This window comes from Euleptes europaea, chromosome 21, assembly GCF_029931775.1.
Source record: "Euleptes europaea isolate rEulEur1 chromosome 21, rEulEur1.hap1, whole genome shotgun sequence".
Lineage (NCBI taxonomy): Eukaryota > Metazoa > Chordata > Lepidosauria > Squamata > Sphaerodactylidae > Euleptes > Euleptes europaea.
Window position 1 is genome coordinate 2,787,164 of NC_079332.1, and position 16,048 is coordinate 2,803,211.

The window sequence follows — 16,048 nt, forward strand, 5'->3', positions numbered from 1 at the left end:
TCCACATGAGTGGCGGAGGCAAATCTGGTGAACCGGGTTTGTTTCCCCGCTCCTCCACACGAAGCCAGCTGGGTGACCTTGGGCTAGTCACACTCTCTCAGCCCCACCTACCTCACAGGGTGTTTGTTGTGGGGAGGGGAAAGGAAGGTAAGCCGGTTTGATTCTCCCTTAAGTGTTAGAGAAAGTGACCTGGTTGGCCACTGTGTGAACAGACTGCTGGACTCGATGGGCCTTGGTCTGATCCAGCAGGGCTTTTCTTATGTTCTTACGTCAAAGTCGGCATATAACAACCAACTCTTCTTCTTTTTCAAGTCACAAAAGGGTTGGAAACTAGCAGCTTTCCTACAGGACTTCCTCCTCAGTCATAATCCATAACCTAAATCTCGCGCTGCCCAAATTGGCACAGCCAATTTTGTGGCGAGAAAACAATAATCTACCGGGGTGGGTGGGTAGGAACATCCCAGTATTTCTAGTAACACTCAGCACTGCAAGCTTCTCTTGTGAAATGCTCAATTAAGCTTCCATAATAGCCGATTTTTAACTGTTCTCAGAATACACGGTCAGGCACGCGCATGCACAAATCAAGAAGCAAACTTCTCGTCCTAATAGCAATAATAATCCAAGGACGAGCCACTTTTAATCACCACTTTTTTTTGCCTTTGCTGCTGATTACCCGGCGCCTCTAATGGCCCGTAATGGGCTCTGAGCGCTCAGCTTGATTGCATCCCGGTTTAGCTGATAAGGATGCTATTTATCGGCCCAAGCTGCTGGAAGCCTGAGACTTTGCCGTGTTCAAAGGCCCTGACATCAGAGCAACTACCACAGCTGCGCTTTGCCGTTTGCTTTGCAGCATGCATTCTGGATTCAAATAGGTAAATATATATATTCCCTGGGTGGTTGGGGGGGGGGACTGGTTTGACATCGGTTATTTATTTTGGATTCTTTTAATTACCACTCCAGGACCAGGGTTGTGGGGTTTTTTTTACAGGGGAGGGGGTCCCACATGCAAGACGCTCTGCTTATCCCCTCACCGCCTGATCAGCCTTTGCCCCAGGCCCAATACTTCTGGCTGCCCAGAGGGAGCGGAGGAGACAAGCATGTGCTGGAATGTCCTCATTACTGTCACAGCTAATTTGCCCAGTGGGAAGCAAGAGGCAAGATGCATGATATTCATCTCAACTGATGGCTTGTACAGCCTCGATTTGCCTCGGGGTCGGGCAGGGCAGGGAAACACACGAAGCTGCCTTCTACTAAATCAGACCCTCAGACCATCAAAGTCAGTATTGTCTACTCAGACCATCAGCGGCTCTCCAGAGTCTCAGGCAGAGGTCTTTCACATCACCTACTCGCCTAGTCCTTTTAACTGGAGATGCCGGGGACTGAACCTGGGACTTTCTGCATGCCTTGCGGATGCTCTACCACTGAGCCACGGCCGGTCCCCAAAGATGGGGCTTAACTCTTCAACCTTCACTAGGTTTTGCTGACATGGAGCTGCCCAGAGGAGGGCAACAAAGACGGTGAGGGGTCTGGAGACCAACTCCTATGAGGAAAGGTTGAAGGAGCTGGGTATGTTTAGCCTGGAGAGGAGAAGACTGAGAGGGGATATGATAACCATCTTCAAGTACTTAAGGGGCTGTCATATAGAGGAGGGGGCGAGTTGTTTCCTGTTGCCCCAGAAGGTGGGACCAGAACCAACTGGTTGAAATTAAATCACAAGAGTTTCCGTCTAGACATTAGGAAGAATTTTCTAGCAGTTGGAGCAGTTCCTCAGTGGAACAGGCTTCCTCGGGAGGTGGTGGGCTCTCCTTCCCTGGAGGTTTTTAAGCAGAGGCCATCTGTCAGCAACTCTGATTCGATGACCTTTGGCAGGTGATGAGAGGGAGGGCATCTTGGCCATCTTCTGGGCATGGAGTAGGGGGTCACTGGGTGTGTGTGTGGGAGGAGGTAATTGTGAATTTCCTGCATTGTGCAGGGGGCTGGACTAGATGACCCTGGTGGTCCCGGCCAACTCTATGGTTCTAGTTACCTGGCATGCCGTGCACGAGGTCTCCACAAATCACAAAGAACTTGGGCTTTGGGCTCAGCTGGTTGACGGCTTGCACCGCTCGCTCCGTGAGCTTAAGCTCTTGGTCCCATTCGTCGCCTCCGCTGCCGCAGTCTCCAATCGCGTAGGCTTTCATCAGCCCAAACTGAGGGTCCGCCCCTTGAATGAAGTAGAACGGGGCCTTCCACTCCTTCTCCACATCTAAAAGTGACAGGGAGGGAAGAAGGAGGAGAGGGAGAAGAAAAAAACACTAGCCTTAACTGAAATTAAAAGGCAGCAGCATTCACATTGTCCACAAAGATTGTTTCACGTGGGTAGCCATGGAAGAAGTTGTTGTTTATATGCCAACTTTCTCTACCACTTAAGGAAGAATCAAACTGGCTTACAATCCCCTTCCCCTCCCCACAACAGACACCCTGTGAGGTAGGTAGAGCTGAGAGCTCTAAGAGAACTGTGACTAGCCCAAGGTCACCCAGCTGGCTTCACGTGGAGGAGTGGAGAAACAAATCCAATTCTCCAGATTAGCCTCCGCCGCTCATGTGGAGTGGAGAATTGAACCCGGTTCTCCAGATCAGACTCCACCGCTCCAAACCACCGCTCTTAACCACTATACCATGCTGGCTTAGTGTGGTGGTGGCAGAGAGTGCCATCAAGTCACAGCTGACTTACGGCGACCCCGTAGGGTTTTCAAGGCAAGAGACGTTTGGAGGTGGTTGGCCGTTGCCTGCTTCCGTGTGGGCTGAGAGAGCCCGGAGAAAGCTGTGACCAGCCCAAGGTCACCCAGCAGGCTTCGTGTGGCGGAGCGGAGAATCGAACCCGGTTCTCCAGATTAGAGCCCCCCACTCTTAACCACCGCACCACGCTGGCTCTCTCAGTGTGTAGTAGCAGAACAAAATTCAGTAGCAAATTGTGGTGCATTTTTCAAAGCACGTGCATTGTGAAAACTGCGATTTTTTTTTCCTGTGTGGGTTGGGTGGGAATAAAGAGCGAACCAGGGCCTCCATCTTTGTGTTTTGTCCAGGGCTGCAGAATTGGCTCCTGGTTTGCTGTTTTAAATTTTGGTGTTGTCATAGGAGAGCATTCTCTTTTGGAAAAAGAGAAGAAGAGTTGGTTTTTATATGCCGACTTTCTCTACCACTTAAGGAAGAATCAACCTGGCTTACCATCACCTTCCCCTCCCCCTCCCCACAGCAGACACCCTGTGAGGTAGGTGGGGCTGAGAGGGTGTGATTAGCTCAAGGTCACCCAGCTGGCTTTGTGTGGAGGAGTGGGGAATCAAACCCAGTTCTCCAGATGAGACTCCGCAGCTCCAAACCACCGCTCTTAACCACTACACCACGCTGGCAGTGCGACAAGCAACCTCTGAAGAGCAGTCTGACCTCCTACAGTGGCCAACAGAGCATCTATTCTGTTTCCAAAAAAAGTAAATCCCCTCCCAACAGGATACAACCTTTGGGCTCAGATCAAACAGTGAAAAGGTGACACAGGATTGCCCAACAGTAGAAAGAAGCGTAACCGTCGTTTTATGCTGGAAATGGGAAGACCCCAGACTGAAGCCTGGATGAGTCAGAATCCCCAGGGTGCAGGGCCTTGCAGCGGATAGTGCAGGACTACGATCTGGGAGGCCCGGGTTCGAATCTACCATGGAAGCTTGCTGTACGACCTCTGTCCAGTCACGCACTCTCAGCCTAAGTTCCCTCACAGGGTTTTTGTAAGGATAAAATGGGGAGGGGCCATGGCTCAGTGGCAGAGCCTCTGCTTGGCATGCAGAAGGGTCCCAGGTTCAATCCCCAGCATCTCCAGTTAAAGGGACTAGGCAAGGAGGTGATGTGAAAGACCTCTGCCTGAGACCCTGGAGAGCTGCTGCTGGTCTGAGTAGTAGACAATACTGACTTTGATGGACCTTGATGGTCTGTTTCAGTAGAAGGCAGCTTCATGTATTCATGTATATGTGAGAAGGGGAGAATACTGCAAGTAACTTCAGGTCCCCATTAGGGAGAAAAGAGGAGTAGTAGGAGGAGTTGGTTTTTATATGCCAGCTTTCTCTACCTTTGAAGGAGAATCAAACCGGCTTACAATCTCCTTCCCTCCCTCTCCCCACAACAGACACCTTCTGGGGTAGGTGGGGCTGAGAGAGCTCTAAGAGAACTGTGACTAGCCCAAGGTCGCCCAGCTCGCTATGTGTGGAGGAGTGGGGAGACCAACCCGATTCACCAGCTTAGCCTCCGCCGCTCATGTGGAGGGGTGGGGAATCAAACCCTGTTCTCCAGATCAGCGTCCACTGCTCTTAACCACTACACCACGTTGGCAAGAGGGGCATCAATTACAAAATAACATAACAGTAAGTTAAACTAGCTCAGCATTGTCTATTCTGACCGGCAGCCACTCTCCCGAGTTTTAGCCCAACACCTGCTATCATAGGTTCATGTACAGGAATGTACCTGGGACTTCCTGAATGCAAAGGATGTACCCTGCCTCTGATCCATGACCCCTGCTCCAAACCTACTGGTAGAAGTGGGATTCGGCACGGCCAGAGAGACTATCGAACAGGGGTGGGGAACGTCAGGCCCGGGGGCCAATTAAGGCCCACAAAATCATTTGGTCTGGCCCTTCATGGGTCCTGGCAGATCTCTAGCTCAGAAGGATCTAAGACTGGCAAGCCGCCCCCCTCCGGCAGACAGGAATAGCCTCTATTCAAGGCAGATGTGAGTTTGTTTTGCCGAGAAAAGGGACCTTTTCCCCCCCTTGAAGAAGTCGTTAGCTATGGAGCTGCTATGACCGCCCAAGAATAGAGGAGGCTAATTTTAAGTTGATAATTTTGTATGGCCCACGAATGATATTGTAAATATCCAAATGGCCCTTGGCAGAAAAAAGGTTCCCCACCCCTGCTGTAGAATCACAGCTGTGCGACACGGATGCCATTAAATACTGTATCATCAGAACTTCCTTCTAAGTTGTATTAAAAATTGCATGCTGGAATTTTGTTTCTAACCTGTCTCTTTAAGTCTTTCCCGTCACACTCTGCATTCATCCATCTGGCACTGTGCTTAGTTTTTTTTGGGGGGGGGGTTTGGCTCGGGGCAACCTTCAAATGCGACCGGGATTCATCTCGATGACAGAATTTATAATAATGTGAAGCATTTCTCTAGTGGAAAAAAGTTTTTTTAGCCTTGATTGCACACCAGGCATCCCAGTCCAAAGTACCGGAGGTGTGTGTGGGGTGGGGGTGGAAACAAACCAGTTCAGCACTCCCGACGTTGTTGGGTTGATTAATATTAGGAAAGGAGGATAAATCTCAGATCAAGACATGTAGAGTGGATACCTTTTGGGAAGGTTTAATCCAGTCGTTTTCTTGATTAGGGGGGAATCAACCATCTTCAAGTACTTGAAAAGCTGTCATATAGAGGATGGTGCCGAGTTGTTTTCTGTTGCCCCAGAAGGTCGGACCAGAACCAACGGGTTCAAATTAAATCAGAAGAGTTTCTGGCTAGACATCAGGAAGAATTTTCTAACCGTTAGAGCGGTTCCTCAGTAGAACAGGCTTCCTCGGGAGGTGGTGAGCTCTTCTTCCCTGGAGGTTTTTAAGCAGAGGCTAGATGGCCATCTGTCAGCAATGTTGATACTTTGACCTTAGGCAGTTCATGAGAGGGAGGGCATCTTGGCCATCTCGTGGGCATGGAGTAGGGGGTCACTGGGGGTGTGCGGGGGGAGGTAGTTGTGAATTTCCGGCACTGTGCAGGGGGTTGGACTAGATGACCCTGGTGATCCCTTCCAACTCTATGATTCTATGATAATAGCTATGTTAAAGTATCAGGGCCTCTGTCAGTGGTGCGCCAACCCAAGTCCTATCCATATTTCTCCTCTCCTAGTCCAACTCTCTACCCACTGTGCCACTCTAGCTGTCAATGAACTGAGGATCTCCTTCGGTACAGGACAGCTTCATATGGGACAAGGACAAGGCTCAGGGGTAAAAGCATACGCTTTGCGCCCAGGTCTCTGGTTCGACTCCTGGCATCTCCAGCAGGGTCATGTGGGGAGTCTCTATTGGGCAGCAAAAGGTAAAGGTAGTCCCCTGTGCAAGCACCGGGTCATTCCTGACCCATGGGGTAATGTCACATCCCGAAGTTTACTAGGCAGACTTTGTTTTACGGGGTGGTTTGCCATCACCTTCCCTAGTCGTCTTCCCTTTACCTCCAGCAAGCTGGGGACTCATTTTACCGACCCTGGAAGGATGGAAGGTGGAGTCAACCTCGAGTCGGATACCTGAAACCAACTTCCGTCGGGATCATACTCAGGTCGTGAGCAGAGCTTGGACTGCAGTACTGCAGCTTACTGCTCTGCGCCACGGGGCTCTTTTATTGGGCAGCAAAGCAGAGTGTAAATATATTAGCTAACACTGGGATCAGGAGACAAAGCTTTCTACTCCTGCTGTGGTGGGGCCAAATACATCCCTCGTCTCTTTCCTTGCTTTTTGTTTGCTACCAAACCAGTGTCTTCTTAGATGCACATTGCCTTGTTTTTCCTTCCCTCCAGCCAACCAAAAAGGCTGCCTTCCCCCAGTCTGTAGAAGCCTAAAACGGCCATCAGGTCTACTTTGACCCCAAACAGGTTGCTAATTGGAAGAATTACCTCCCCAGCCAACTGCAATGCTGATAGCTCTCTCTCCCCACCCCAATTCCTTGAGCAGCGGACTCTAATCTGGTGAACTGGGCTGGTTTCCCCACTCCTCCACATGAAGCCAGCTGGGTGACCTTGGACTAGTCACAGCTCTCTTAGAGCTCTCTCAGCCCCACCTCCCTCACCGGGTATCTGTTGTGGGCAGGGGAAGGGAAGGTGGTTGTAAGCGGTTTGATTCTTCCTTAAGTGGTAGAGAAAGTCGGCATATAAAAAACAATTCTTCTTTGCTGACTCAAAAGTGAGAGGAATTTGCTGAAGTTAGGCAATCGTTTTGTGAACAGCAGGATAAAGGTTTAAAAACTGCAGTTTAAAATTCAACCTGACAGTTCACGGGACACCGGGTGAAAAGGAATGCAGTTGAATGTTATGCAACGCTGGCCCTTCCCGACAGAGGTGAAACCAGAAGCGCAAGCTACTCTCCAGAGAATCCTATTGCTCCCTTCAAGCTCTTGCAACATCGGCCGGCTCTTTTGTGTCCCACTTGGTCCTGAAGGTTTCTGGCAGGTAACAAATTGCTCAGACTGTGTAAATATCACTCCATGCCAAAAGCCAACCCCGAAAGAAAAGCAAGCAAATCAGTTATTGGAGAAAACACAACAACAAAATAAATTTGCAAAAGGTTTTGGTTCAGACCATGCAGACTAGAAGATGGGCCTCATATTCTCTGCATTGCATCTAGTATCTGTTGTCTTGGTGAGATATAAAGGCGTGTTTTTTTAAAAAAAAATTAATATAAATGTACTTGCAACTAAGAACTGTATTTTCCTAGCGTTTCTGCACTGAACGTTTCTTTAGTTGACTTTCGAGCAAAACTCACTCCACCCTACTGGAGTCATAAGAACATAAGAAAAGCCCTGCTGGATCAGACCAAGGCCCATCAAGTCCAGCAGTCTGTTCACACAGTGGCCGACCAGGTGCCTCCAGGAAGCCCCCAAACAAGACGACCGCAGCAGCACCATCCTGCCTGTGTTCCACAGCACCCAATATATTCAGCATGTTCCTCTGATTCTGGAGAGAATAGGGATGCATGATGACTAGTATCCATTTTAACTAGTAGCCATGAATAGCCCTCTCCTCCATGAACATGTCCACTCCCCTCTTCAAGCCTTCCAAGTTGGCAGCCATCACCACATCCTGGGGCAGGGAGTTCCACAATTTAACTATGCGTTGCGTGAAGAAATACTTCCTTTTATCTGATTTTGAATCTCTCACCGTCCAGCTTCAGCAGATGACCCCCGCGGTTCTAGTATTACTGGAGAGGGAGAAAAGCTTCTCCCTGTCCACTCTCTCCAAACCATGCATAATTTCATAGACCTCTCTCATGTCTCCCCTCAGCCGCCTTCTTTCCAAGCTAAACAGCCCTAAGCATTTTAACTGCTCCTCATAGAGTCTTGTGACGACGTGTTTTTGGTGAGTGTGTTTTTTTTAATGAGTTTACGGGAAAACATAAGACGATATAAATTAGGGACGGGCCATTTGTAACACTGCATCACAGCAGCTGCCAATAACTGTCTCACATGCCCTCACACTGTGGGTTTTAGGATGCCTGCTTGCAGATCTTGTGCCGAAATAGCTTATTAGTCATACCGAAAGGGGAGCATTTGCATCCAGCTTTGTTCAGTAACATTTACACTGTGTCTGGACATTCCTTGCGATAACATTTCACTGTAGACTCTGTGTAACTAGGTGACTCCATCTGTCACCAGATTCTCCCCCCGCGCAGAATGGAAGGTGCTCCGTTCCAAACTAACAAGACCATCTGCAGCCACTCCGTTGCCAGAACGAGCGTGGCAGTACCTCGCACGTACTCTGGGCCGGGGAAGGTCTGGCTTTGTTTCAAGAGATGAAACGTTTCCCCTTGGAAACCCAAGAGCGAAGACGTCTGCAAGGGCTAGCAGAGCCCTGCTTCTCTGCATCCTCAAATTTGGAATGCAAGAACCACCAAAAAAGCTGTTCATGGAGGAGAGGGCTATCCATGGCCACAAGTCAAAATGGATACTAGTCATGATGCATACCTATTCTCTCCAGGACCAGAGGAACATGGCTATTATATTAGGTGCTGTGAAACACAGGCAGGAGAATGCTGCTGCGGCCATCTTGCTTGTGGGCTTCCTAGAGGCACCTGGTTGGCCGCTGTGCGAACAGACTGCTGGACTTGATGGGCCTTGGTCTGATCCAGCAGGGCTATTCTTATCTTCCTTCCTTCCTTCATCCCTCCTTCCTTCCTGCCTGCCTTCTTTCCTTCTCTCCAGGATCAGAGGAGCATGCCTATCACATTAGGTGCTGTGGAACACAGGCAGGATGCTGCTGCTGCAGTCGTCTTGCTTGTGGGCTTCCGAGAGGCACCTGGTTGGCCGCTGTGTGCACAGACTGGTGGACTTGATGGGCCTGGGTCTGATCCAGCAGAGTCTTTCTTACATTCTCATGTTTTTGTTATTTTGGCTCTGGCTTCTGCCATAAAGACTGGATCAAACACACAAACACACACCCTTCCTTTATCTGAGGTCTCTTGACAGCTCTCTCTCGGCTTTTGTCATCCACGTCCAAAATTTGAATGGTGAACCTAGAGAGAGGTACCTTGCTTCAAGGATGTCAGAGACGCGTCCAGGCCCCTCCTCTGTTTTTACCCATACAACAATCTTGTAAAGTAGGGCAGACTGAGACTTGGACTTGTTCAAAGTCACCCAGCAAATTTTGCCGGTGGCAAAGAGGGACCTGCCAACCCTAGCTTCCACCTGTCCAGACCTTAGAAGTATAACAGTCAATATCACCTGTTCCCTCTGCCCTGCCCCTCCCTTCCCCATGCATCAGTTTATTGAGAGCAGGTAGATATATTTTTTTAAACCTTGGCTTTAAATATACGTGGTTTTTCCACTGGAAGGAGGGCTGTACTGTCAAGAAACTGGGTTCCCGTCACGCAGTGTCTTGTTTCTTTCAAACACTGGTCCAGGCTGCAGCCTAGCTAAAATGGGTTGTTGACTTCTTGAGACTTGGAGAAGAGAGCCAGGTGCGAGGAGTACGCCATCACCTTAATCAGCTTCTAAAGAAAGGGAAGCTGGGAAAGTGCTTTCCACCCAATTAGTGGGAGAAGAGCTTTTGTTGAGGGGGCTGGACTTAGCCGCAGGTGGGTCTACTCATGATCAACTGACATCGTCCGCCACACATGTGACTGGCTAACCAAGATCAGGCCAACGCAGGAGTTTGGGTTCTCACCCATCATATAGCTCAGACCCTGTTCATGGTTTAAGCCTGTCTTTGCGGGCGAATCTTGTTGGCTGGAAACCTGGTGGCTTCTGGACTGGCTTGGATTTTGTGGTAACATGCTGTATTTGAACCAATGTTATTCGCTATCTAGTTAGTCTTTTAAATTAGTGTTTTTTGTTTTCTGTCCTTACTGTCCACTGTTCTTTTGTTGATATTCCTTGCACAGTTTTAATCACATTAATTATATTCTGTGGTGTTCTTGACTTCAAGAGGACTCAATGTAAAACTAGTAACTGGTCTGGGTTGGCTACAGCTACCAAGATTTTTTAATTCACTCACTTTGCAAGCATCCTATGTTGCAGAGGTGACTTTTTAAAAATTTAATCCCAAGGGAATCAGGGGAGTCCCTTTGGTTTCTGGCTGTTTGGGTAGACAAAGGGTAGCAGCTACCTAGCTGAGGTTGAGAGGATTCGCACCTCAGAGTTTTGCAATTTGTTTTGTTACCTGTCCAGAGCGTTCTTGGACTAGGTGCTCTTCACAGGTGCTGTAAGCTCTTTGGAGTCCGCATGAAGTGGAGAAAAGTGGAGAAAAAGTGCTCATGTAAATAAAATTGGCTGCTTTTTATGGGACTATTTTATGTCCTAGCTGCTTTCCTGCTAACACGCAAAAACTGTTAAGTACTTGGGGGTATTAAGACACTGTCTTAAGAAGGGTGAAGTGGTTAAGCTGATTCTTTGACATTTCTACCCCCCAAAGTGCAACCAGGGTGGAAATTTCTCCCTGAAACTTAAGGGAGAATCTCTCAGTTAAAAGCTCCATGGCTTCATCGGGTATGCACTGCCCTTGAATAAGTGCTTACACATAACATGCTTTTCCCAGGGCCAAGGAAAAAACTAGCTCTGTCTACAACCAAGATCCCCCATGTATCCTCTGAGGTTATGTCAAGGTCTCTGGAAGCCAGAGAATGCATACTTTGTCCATTATTTACTAAATCTCAGATCAACTGCTTGCTTAATAATAAATCCAATGTAACCTTTCTGCACTTTCTAAAACCCTACAATTTGCAAGTCATCAGTCCTGTGAGGTGTGGGCATTATTGCCAGTTGAGGAAACCCGAGTTCAAATCCTGACTCAGCCACAAAGCTGGGTGATTTTGCTGCTTAACCTACTTCACAAGGCTATCGTGAGGATAAAATCGGGGAGGTGAATTTTAGAGGAGGGGGAAGCGTTCTTTCTAATACCTTGCTTAAAAATAAATCTGACATTTTTTTCCCCTGGATTTTGTCAAAGTGGGTAATTTGAAGTAGCTGACCTAGTGATTTGCAACCCACTCTAGGACTGGGGAGATGTGGTTGTGCACACACACACACACACACACAGGCTGCCAAGGAATTTACTGGCTGCTCCTGCACCACTTCTCTGCGCAACCCACCTCACAGGACTGTTGTGAAGCTAATACAGGTGGCAAGCTGACAGTGTAAGCTATTTCTGGAAGGATTTTTTAAAAAATAATAAATATTTTTTTTGGCAGATATTTGCTGTCGTCAGACGCCCTGTGGAATAATCACCTCGAGACAAAGTAGTTTTGTCAAGGAGCGTTTTCTGAAGTAGTAGCACATGCCTCCACTGTACCAGAGCAAGCTTAACAGATAACAAGAATCTCTTAACTGGCACTCTAAAGGTATGCCCACCTTTCCTTGGTAAAGGACCTTTCAGTCTTCTTAATGTGAAAATACTAGTGTTTTGGTGCTAACCTACTATAATATCAAAAACATATTTCCATGACCACAACTCATGGAGAATGTGTATTTTGAAAATAATATAACACAAAACCTTATTTTCTATGGCGGGCCCACAGAAGTGAACTCAATATATTATTGGGAGCCCAATCAAACCCAATAATGTAAAACAACTACGTTAGTTTCCGGTCCTGGGAAGAGCTTTATCTGTGGCTGTGCTTCATCTCATCTGTGTTTTCGTTTTACTTATATACGTGGATTTTATCTGTATTTAAATTGATTTTATTGCTCGTTTGGAGTTAGTTTAAAGGCATACGGCGTTAGGAGTTAGATGTTTTGTCTTTCTGGTTTGTTATCTTGTAGAGGTCGACGACATTAATTTCCAAAATCTGCAGAATGATTGAATGAACACGCGACCTTTGGAAAGGGGCTAATATATGAAGCTGCCTTATATGGCCAGTCAGACCATTGGTACATCTTGAGGAGTATGGTCTCAAATGACAGCCTGTCAGGTGGTTGCCAATACCTGCCATTAACCAACCTGACACAGCCCTGCTACCAAAACTTCCAACCAGGGAAATTTGAGTGAGAGATCGTACCAAGTATGTTCCATTCAAATTTCCCTGCTCTGTCTCCAGCAGGTTGCAGGGGTACACTGCCACTGACCATGGAGGCTCCACTTTTTATTGGCACAAGCTGTGCATCCTTCACAAACACTCAAAATGCAAAGCTATTGAATCGTGAATTTCCTGCGTTGTGCAGGGGGGTTGGACTAGATGACCCTGGAGGTCCCTTTCAACTCTATGTTTCTGTGATTCTATGCCCTTACTGCCACACTCAACCAACTTGGCAAGACTGGGAGATAGGGTTGCCAACCTTCAGGTCGGGTCTGAATATCTCCCAGAATTACAACTGATCTGCAGACTACAGAGGTCGGTGCCCCCTGGAGGCTGCTTTGTAGGGTGGACCCATTATATCCACCTAGAATCGCCAGCTCCGGGGTAGGAAATACCTGGAGATGTTGGGGGTGGAGCCTGAAGAGAGCAGGGGTTTAGGAAGGGGAGGGGATTTATATGGGCTATGCCTTCTGTAAAAAGGTAAAGGTCCCCTGTGCAAGCACCGGGTCATTCCTGACCCATGGGGTGATGTCACATCCCGACGTTTACTAGGCAGACTTTATTTTACAGGGTGGTTTGCCAGTGCCTTCCCCAGTCGTCTTCCCTTTGCCCCCAGCAATGCCTTCTGTAGTTGCCATTTTCTCCAAGTGAACTGGTCTCTGCTGCCTGGGGATCAGATGTAATAGAGGGAGATCTCTAGCCACCACCTAGAGTTTGGAAAACCATTAGACCCACCTGAGGTCCCTGTAGGGTTGCCAGGTTCTTCTTCACCACTGTGTGTGTAAAGTGCCGTCAAGCGACCCCTTTTTGGGGTTTTCATGGCAAGAGACTAACAGAGGTGGTTTGCCAGTGCCTTCCTCTGCACGGCAACCCTGGTATTCCTTGGTGGTCTCCCATCCAAATACTAACCAGGGCTGACCCTGCTTAGCTTCTGAGACCTGACGAGATCAGGCTAGCCTGGGCCATCCAGGTCAGGGCTCTTCACCACTGGCGGGAGGTTTTTAGGGCAGAGCCAGGGGAGGGGTGGGACTCCAATGCCATAGAGTCCAATGGCCAAAGCAGCCATTTTCTCCAGGTGAACTGATCTCTGTAGGCTGGAGATCAGCTGAAATAGTGATGTGCTCCCTATAGCAGGAGATCTCCAGCTAGTACCTGGAGATCCCTCTTTGCCACAGGCGGGAGGATTTTTGGGGCGGAAACCTGAGGAGGGAGGGGTTTGGGGAGGGACTCCAATGCCATAGAGTCCAATGGCCAAAGCGGCAATTTTTCTCCAGGGGGAACTGATCTCTGTCGGCTGGAGATCAGCTGTAATAGCAGGAGATCTCCAGCTAGCACCTGGAGGTTACTAACAAATGATACAGCACAAGGCTCCAAAGTAATAGAATCAATTCAAAATGATTCCTTCAATATAATGACAATCACTCTATTAGTATAAATCATGTAACTATTTTATATTTTTTTTGTCATTATGTCGAAGGAGTCGCTTTGAATTTATTCTGTTACTTTGGAGCCTTGTGCTGTATCATTTGTTAGCGTTCACACATTGCAGCACCTGGAGGTTGGCAACCCTACTGAACCTGGAGCTGTCAATGCTACAGTGGAGGGTCACCTTAAGGCTAAAAACTTTCAACAAATGACAGCTAATAATAATGATGATGATAATGATGATGATAATGATGATAATAATGATAATGATGATGATAATAATATGATAATAATTATAATAATGATGATGATAATGATTATATTAATGATGATAATAATAATGATATAATAATTATTATTATAATGATGATAATGATGATAATGATGATAATTATAATAATAATAATAATGATGATAATATAATATAATATGATAATAATTATAATGATGATGATAATGATTATAATAATGATGATAATAATAATGATAATTATAATGATGATGATGATAATGATTATAATAATGATGATAATGATTATAATAATGATGATAATAATAATGATATAATAATAATTATTATAATGATGATAATAATGATGATAATAATGATAATAATTGCACCGTTTAAACTCTTTACCAGCCCCCCCTTTCCTTCTTCCCCGTCGGTGCGCCGCCCATTCGTGCCCCCCGTGGTCCGCCGGTGCGACGCTGATAAGGCGCCGGGCGGAACCGAGTTCCCCCCGCGCGACGGTTCCGGTTCCGCCACGTGCCTGCCTCTTTCCAAACTGGGGGAAGGGGTGGGGGAACCTCAGCGCACTGCATGGCCGCCAATGTACCTTCGCGGAAAACGCTCAGGGTCCTGCCTCGGGCCTTCTGGAACACCTCCTCGGCCATGGAGCCCCTGTCCAAAGCGCTGTGGTGGTTGGTGGTTGTGGTGGTTGTTTCCCCCTCCTCCTCCTCCCCTTTCTGCAAATAGAGACTGAGCCGAAGCTGTCGTGTTGTTGGGGAAAGGGGGCGTGGCTTGTTGAAAGGTGGGCGTGGCCTCGAGGGAAGTGGGCGTGGGGGTTATCCTAGTAAAAATGCAGGAGGGAGGGGAAGAATCTTCGAAGTTGCATCTAACTATAAGCCGCAGCCTTCAGTTTGCAAGACCTGAGCAAGGCAGAGGGCGTTTTGGAGGACTTTCATTCATAGCAGAAAAGGGCAAGAGTCCAGTAGCACCTTAAAGACTAACAAAAATATTTTCTGGTAGGGTAGGAGCTTATCTGAAGAAGTGAGCTGTGGCTCACGAAAGCTCCTACCCTGCCAGAAAATATTTTTGTTAGTCTTTAAGGTGCTACTGGACTCTTGCCCTTTTCTACCACTGCAGACAGGCTAACACAGCTACCCACTGTGAATTATTTTCATTCATAGGGTCGCCATGAGTCGGAAGCGACTTGACGGCACTTAACACGCACACACAGATCTGTCTAAGCTGCAGATGTGCATGTGCTATAGGGCTGCGGTTAATATGGGAAGGGCACCTAATCGGCAGCAACGCTTTTGAAAACATTGGTCATTTATGCCTGGGAGGTTTTGCTGCCTTGGATTTGCTGCTCTCTAGATGCACATTTTCCCCATCCCAATTCTCAAAACTCTGCATTGGGGTGTGTGTTATTTTTTGAGTTTTGAGAATTTGGATGGGGAAAATGTGCATTTAGAGAGCAACAAATCCAAGGCAGCAAAACCTCCCGTGCATAAATTACCACTGTGTTTTTTAGAAGTCTGCTTACAATAAATGAATAGCAACGTGACTAAGCAGTAAAACAGCGCAGCATTTTAACGTGGATTAGGAGGGGGGAAATTCTAAAATTCTCTCCCGGTGTTTTATGAAGCCGTATTTAAAAAAAAACACCTTCCTGGGACAGAGAGGTGTATTGTTTTCGACTTCCGGCTTTGTGAACCTCGCAATCAAAAATAAATAAACCCCAAGCCAGTTTGCAATAATAGTGAGCGTTATAAAACTATATGAAATATGAGCCTTTGGGAGGCTAGCACAAGTGTGTGTGTGTGTGTGTGTGTGTGTGTATATATATATTCACAATCACAGAATTGGGAAGGAGGGGGAGACAGATGTACAGAAATTGGAGAGGGGAAAATGGATGGTGCCTTAAATTCCCGCTAAACTATAGTTTCTTGGCCCAGCCTACCTTATGGGGTTGTTGTAAGGATTAAAGGGGTGAGGGGAACAATACCATGTACATCACAATGATCATCCTTACAGGGAGGGTGAGAGCTGAGTGAGTAAACCCAGTTATGTATGTCAACTTCACTATATAAAGCCACAAATATGTGGTGGGCAAATG

At 47.4% G+C, this 16,048-nt stretch overlaps 1 protein-coding gene across 1 annotated transcript in view; it reads right to left on the reverse strand.

The window, feature by feature from the left end:
- The window catches only part of CPPED1 (calcineurin like phosphoesterase domain containing 1), a 30,591-nt gene extending 15,991 nt beyond the window's left edge, over positions 1 to 14,600 (reverse strand). The window contains exons 1-2 of the mRNA XM_056866206.1: positions 14,543 to 14,600; positions 2,027 to 2,245 (exon numbers count right to left, since the gene is read on the reverse strand). Coding sequence (XP_056722184.1) covers positions 2,027 to 2,245; positions 14,543 to 14,600 — 277 coding nt within the window. The remainder of the gene's footprint in view (positions 1 to 2,026; positions 2,246 to 14,542) is intronic.
- Between the last annotated feature and the right edge of the window lie 1,448 nt (positions 14,601 to 16,048).